At 37.6% G+C, this 6,000-nt stretch overlaps 1 protein-coding gene across 2 annotated transcripts in view; it reads right to left on the minus strand.

Moving 5' to 3' along the window:
* LOC145660455 (organic solute transporter subunit alpha) overlaps window positions 1–3,873 on the minus strand; it is an 80,726-nt gene extending 76,853 nt beyond the window's left edge. The window contains exon 1 of one of the 2 annotated variants that reach the window (XM_081725497.1): window positions 3,727–3,873. In XM_081725497.1, coding sequence (XP_081581623.1) covers window positions 3,727–3,781 — 55 coding nt within the window. In that variant the 5' untranslated portion in view covers window positions 3,782–3,873. Of the gene's footprint in view, window positions 1–659; window positions 1,584–3,726 lie in introns of those variants that run through there. The other variant, XM_081725496.1, reaches the window with a different exon arrangement.
* Window positions 3,874–6,000: the final 2,127 nt, after the last annotated feature.

Genomic DNA, 6,000 nt, shown 5'->3' on the forward strand with positions numbered 1-6,000 from the left:
AACAAATTTCTTCGTTTGTTACATCCACCGTCTTAAAATGACGATAAGTCTGTTTTAAAAAAGAAAATTGAATATAGTGGATGAGAATTGTGATTCATATGTTCTCGTCAGCAGGGGCCACATATTTTTTCTAGCCTGGGGCCTCCAGATGAGTTAATCCGCCTCCCCTGGAAATAAACTTGGGTCTACGTAAAATACAGAGAACAAAGGAATAAAAATGTGTAAACAACACTGTTAGCGGAAAATTTCGTAAAAGAATTATTGTATATTCAATATAATGTATTCAAAATTAAATCTGTCTATTTTGTGCTATATCGCTCACTCATCTATGATCATAATAGTAATCCGATTATTATTTTTTTTTTAACACATCTTCTGAGTATCAGAGGAATCACTTTTTTTTTTTTTTTTTTTTTTTTTTGCCGTAGTCCCCGACTCGGTTCACGGTAGTTTGCTCTCCATCAACTGTAAAACAATCTTGCTATGTAAAACAAAAATTAACAATTCAAACTACTTTCGGAAGTATGAGGTTTGGCGCTTTCATTATTAATATCTTTCGATAAGCTATGACAAAAGATGTCAAGCATCAAAACTATATAAAGACAAGATCTAACTACAATACTTAAACGTATTTTATAAGTGATTATATAAATAAATACCTGTTACGAACTCGTGGATTGTTGGAACATGACCATAGGGACAGTTCCTGCTTCCATTGTTGGCGTCAGAGTCATTGGACCAAATACTCTCCGATTCATTGGGAAGAACCAAATCATCTGATCCCGTGTCGTTCAACGCCTCGTCAACAAATAAGGAAGGTGGAAGAAAGGTCCCCTGCATGATTATTGTTTTGGCACTTCACACACACACATACGCACACAAGAACCGAATTTCGACTAAACGAGTGTGCCCCTGGACACACGCACCCTCTACACCACTACCACTACTCCTCTGGTGCACTTCGTCATGGCCGAAGCGAACTGAACTAACTGAGAAATAGAATTTAAGTGAAGACGATGCAGACACCGTGGAAGGAAAGTGAAATCGCCTTTGGTAAGCAGGATATATCGTTCTGCTGCCTCGCTCTTCAAATCGGCGTTGTTGAGAAAGTAAAAGTGAGCGAAGACGGTATTTCTTCTTAGGCCTACATTCGTGCCAGAACGTGGCCTTTATGTTTGTAGGACACGCAAACCACAAAATATTCGACGACGGACGCTTGCGAAAAATGCAAGAGTTTCCTATAATAATCACAAGTAAACAAAATTGATTTTCTGTAAAATTATAATTGAGTATCAAACTGCAAAAATTCTTTGGTTTTCTCAAATTACAACAAAAACTGTGTTAATAGGTTACAATTATTTAAATAAAAGAAACGCATCACTTCTTTTTGTAATGGTTTCATTGATGGTTCTAAGTTGCATATTCCGTATGCGTTAGAGCCGTAAGAAAAAAAAATGTAAGGATCAAGTTGGCTTCCGGAAAGAAGCGGGACTGCGATCAGTGGATTGAATTCCGAGGAAGTGACTGCTGCGCCAAGCGTGTCAGGGGCGAACACTGAACTGTCTCGTGTCTCCTCACTCAATCTTCCATCTCTCTCTCGACTCTGCAACAAACACACGTAATCTAGAATGATGTGACGTCACATAATCATCATCATCTATCTCTCTTCCTGACCTTTCGTTCCCATCTAAGTAATGAAACGAATGGGAAAAGAAATGGTTTCAAGATTCACGGCTCATGTTTCTCATTCTACAATGTCAAACAGCTTAAGTAGTGAAAACTAGGGGAAGGCAATGAGCGAAGTACGGTAATAAAAGTGCTTTTTAAGTTCCCAAGCCTCTTGTTTAAATGCTTACAACGATTAAAAACTAATTAGCCATTGTAGTAAGCATATGTAGAGCAATTAACTTCCTCGATGTCACTTCAGAGTCACACACATTCACTACACTAGATTGAGTTTCACATAAATTTACATTGAGGATGATTCACATAGTACAGAAGCTTCTAACTTCTGTTTAATTTCTAATTTAGTTTAAGATCGTATCTTGCATCGAAACTGAGATAGACTCGATATTAATAAACAGAAGTTACAGGTAGAGAAAAAACAAAAAGAGCCTACAAGTAATATATACAATTTTACATACATGTATTTGGTAGAACTGAGAATTATTTAAGCTTGGGATGAAACCGAGACCTGAGTTCGATGTATTATGATGGATTAATGTCTGATTGGGACCGTCGAACGAGTCAACAACAGTCCCTGAAGACTTACTTAATTGGAGTTAAAGAGTCATGGTGGCTCAGTGGAAGAGGGCTCACCTCTGGTGCAAGGCGCATCTGGTTCGATCCCAGGCCATGTGATTCTAGGGTCCATGTGTGTTCTCTGGAGGTCCCTTGCTTCCTTCCACACTCTCATTCCATCAATTATTTTACAATAATCACTATAATTAATCATGAATCTGTTTTAATCGAAAGGCATAACTATGGGTCATTTAACTAGAAATTTCATTTAATTTCATTTTCAATTGGATTTCTTTGATTTGAGTATAACGTGCCTTTTCAGCACCAAGACTATATGGCCTATTGTTGAAAATGAGGTCCGAACTACTACTCGGGTGAGTATCCGAGGGGGAGTATCACCATTAGAAATCGAACCCGGGGCCACGTGCACAAACAACACACGCGTTAGCCACTTGACCATGACGGAACACAAGATTTACCTGAGCCAAGACCGACAACAGTCTCGTCTCGAGAGCTCCTCCGTGGCTAAGCGGTTAGCGTACGCGCCTTTGGCGTGGGAGACCCGGGTTCGATTCCCGGCGGGAGCTCATGTGGTTCGGATTCCACGTTAATCAGTAGGTCCACGTCTCATATAGCCTCGCTGCTGAAAGGGACGCTAAACTAAAATCAACTCAACTCAAGTCTCGTCTCGAATCAATGTAGCGGCTCTTTCAGGCAAGTCAGATCGGTAAGAATTAGGATTTTATCACTAGAAACAAAGGGAAGAAAATTTATCTAATTTCCTAACTTTTGTATCCTTCTAATCCATTTGCTTTCTTAGCTTTTTCTTCTCGAGTGTTCATTTAGAAGTTACAGCATTGCACAGAGGTTGGGGACTCTTTCTCAAGAAACATATTATGCAAGTACAAGAGCTTGCTCGAATAATGGAAGAGAAATAGGAAGGAAGTCTGTGCGGGGCTCACTTATTTTAGCCTTCTTCAAAATCTTAACAATTAATAACAAAAATTCCTCCTCGCTGTCTTCCAACAGAGTTCCATTCTATGAGGATCATATAAAAATCAGATGACTTTGCGTTTCACCCTCTCATTCTCAGGGGCCATCACCTTTTCCTCATAGAATTGCACAATAAAAATAAATCCCCTGTTTGTCATTTTGTTCATCTCGATGAGATCTATCTATATTTATTTTTTCATTCGCAATTCCTTGACGTGAATCCTCACTTTTGCGTTCTGAACAAAGTAGTTCTTGCCTATATTAACAGAATTCAAAAATGTAGAAAGGATTGACTTATACAAGGTAACATACAGCAGGCCGAGGTCGAGTGAGGGTGATGTAGAAATGACTCACATTGCCTGGGATCGAACCAGGAAACCTTTCCATATTTAACTTTAGTGAGTAGTAACTTGGCGTAGAGAAGAATAAACAGGCAAAGAAGTGTAAATAAATATATAACATTTACGACATTAAATAAACTTTTCCTCTTACCTTGTAGCGGTAAAATTGTAATATTTACCGATGTGACTTCCGCGAGAACTGTCATTAAAACTAATACATACAATTAACTGCTAGAAGTGCCTGGCTTCACACGGGAAGGATAATGTTTATGCACAATATTCGAAAATAAAGGGCAAAGTCGAACAAATAACGACGAGCAGTTAGAGATAAACAACTGAGTTGAATAAACAATGAGAACCAACGCCAACAGCATTGCCCCAGTCAATTCCTAGGCTGGCTGAGATGCACTTTCTTTCCTAAATTTGGGCTTAAAAGAAATCGGGAATCCTACCAATCAACATACCGACCGACTCCTAAAACTAAGAATTCGACACTTATTTCCTTCATTTTGGACATTTTATTTTCTCTCCTCAATCTCCATGCCATCTCATTATTATTATTATTATTATTATTATTATTATTATTATTATTATTATTATTATTATTATTATTATTATTATTATTATTACTCCATAGCTCGGAATCCCTTAAGATTAAAGACATGAATGTGACGTTTAAACTTTTCATCTAAAATAAATTTACACGTGTTTCAGTGTTTTTAGATATTTGATCCATAATCGAAGAAAAAGGGGTGGAGCTGCTTTCCTAAGAGGCTCATACAAGACTGATTTTTTTTTCTTTTTACGAGACCTCAAGTTTATACTAATTCTATATTAACGGTACAGGAGCAACATGTTGCCCACACTAACATGTAGAGGCATTTATTAGAGTATATTTATATAATTCTTGCCGCCTATTTTATTTCTTTCTAACCAATCTCTTTATTTTGGCCCAAATTAGTGGATCTTTCGAATCAAAGGATGAAACCTCGTTTGTTAGCCGCAACAGTGCTATGGAACTATTAGTAACATTTTCCTGTGTAAATTTAAAATAAGAACATTCACTCATCAATCATTTTACCGGACTAAAAGGGGACAATGGCAGTAAGATCTTGTCGATGGTCCGTCGTTTCCGGGACGAGACAGTTCAAATTCCTCTTGTGAGATAATTTCAGTAAATAACTCGTGTTCAAACTAATTTAGATTGTTCAAATCACGAAATTTCATTATTTTACTTTCACAATAAAACTTACAGTACTTTCATTTTGAAATAATCTACTAAGTATCTTAATCTCGATTCCAAAAATCTTTTTCCGTAGAATTACGAATTTGGGATTCTCAAGTCTGTCGTCATGGCAACACGTAAACTAAATTATCTGATTTGTAATAACAGACGAGGTTACGAAAATAATTTTACCTTTTCAATTGATCATCGGTTCCTAAAATCTATCTTTATGGAAAATGTTTAATTTATAGTATAATAAAAATGATTATTTAGACTTAAGTAGTTCTATAAATAAAATAAAATTGAAGCAGTAAAACTGATTTTAAAATCATATGATTTTATATGAAATGTTAACCCTTGCATATTCATACGCACAATATTCTCATGATGTCATCATATTTCCAGTGAAATAAACGCTAACTTTGTAATATACGAACTAAAATAAGACTCGAAATTATTACATCACTATAAATCTTAAATTAAAACATATGTAATAGAACATCAATATAAAGATAACCAAGAAAGTTCTGTCGCTTTTTGTGGAAGTGTGTGTTCCATTGGTCCTCACACCGTGAGTTGAATGCGAATGGAGATAAGGGGAAGGTCAGTTGTTGGTGTGGGTATATCCAACATACTATCTGGTTGTGCCAGATCAGTTACACCGTGAAATTGCGTAAGGACAGAGTGAACATGGGACCTCCACAGAGCGTCATAAGAAGCGTGTATGCTGTACGAGTTTAAACTGGAGTCAAACGCCACTACAGCGGGGCGAAAGATATGCCAAACCTTTTGTGAGGGTGTCGTGACTACACGGACAGGGTAGTAGTGGTTTAACAAGTTTAAGGACGATGACGAAACACTCGAAGACGCACTATGTGCCAGAAGACCAACACATGTACAAAATGAATATCTTCAGGCAGCAATTGACGCCAACAGTAGCAGACAAGTGAGGAACTGGGACTACAATTCAGTGTGAGTGGAGAAACCATTCGGGAGCACCTCCATCACCTTGGGAAGCACTACAAATGTGGTCGATGGGTCCCACATGATTTGACTACAGGCCAGAAGGCAACAACCTGTGCTTCTTTTCTGTCTCGTCTGAGGAAGGAGTCATTTCTAGACAGAGTGTTGACATGTGATGAGAAGTGGGTCCTGTACGAAGCTCCACGACGCCGTCATCATTGGTTAGCATAACATGAA

This window comes from Thermobia domestica, chromosome 9 (assembly GCF_964235325.1).
Source record: "Thermobia domestica chromosome 9, izTheDome1.hap1.1, whole genome shotgun sequence".
NCBI classification, from domain to species: domain Eukaryota; kingdom Metazoa; phylum Arthropoda; class Insecta; order Zygentoma; family Lepismatidae; genus Thermobia; species Thermobia domestica.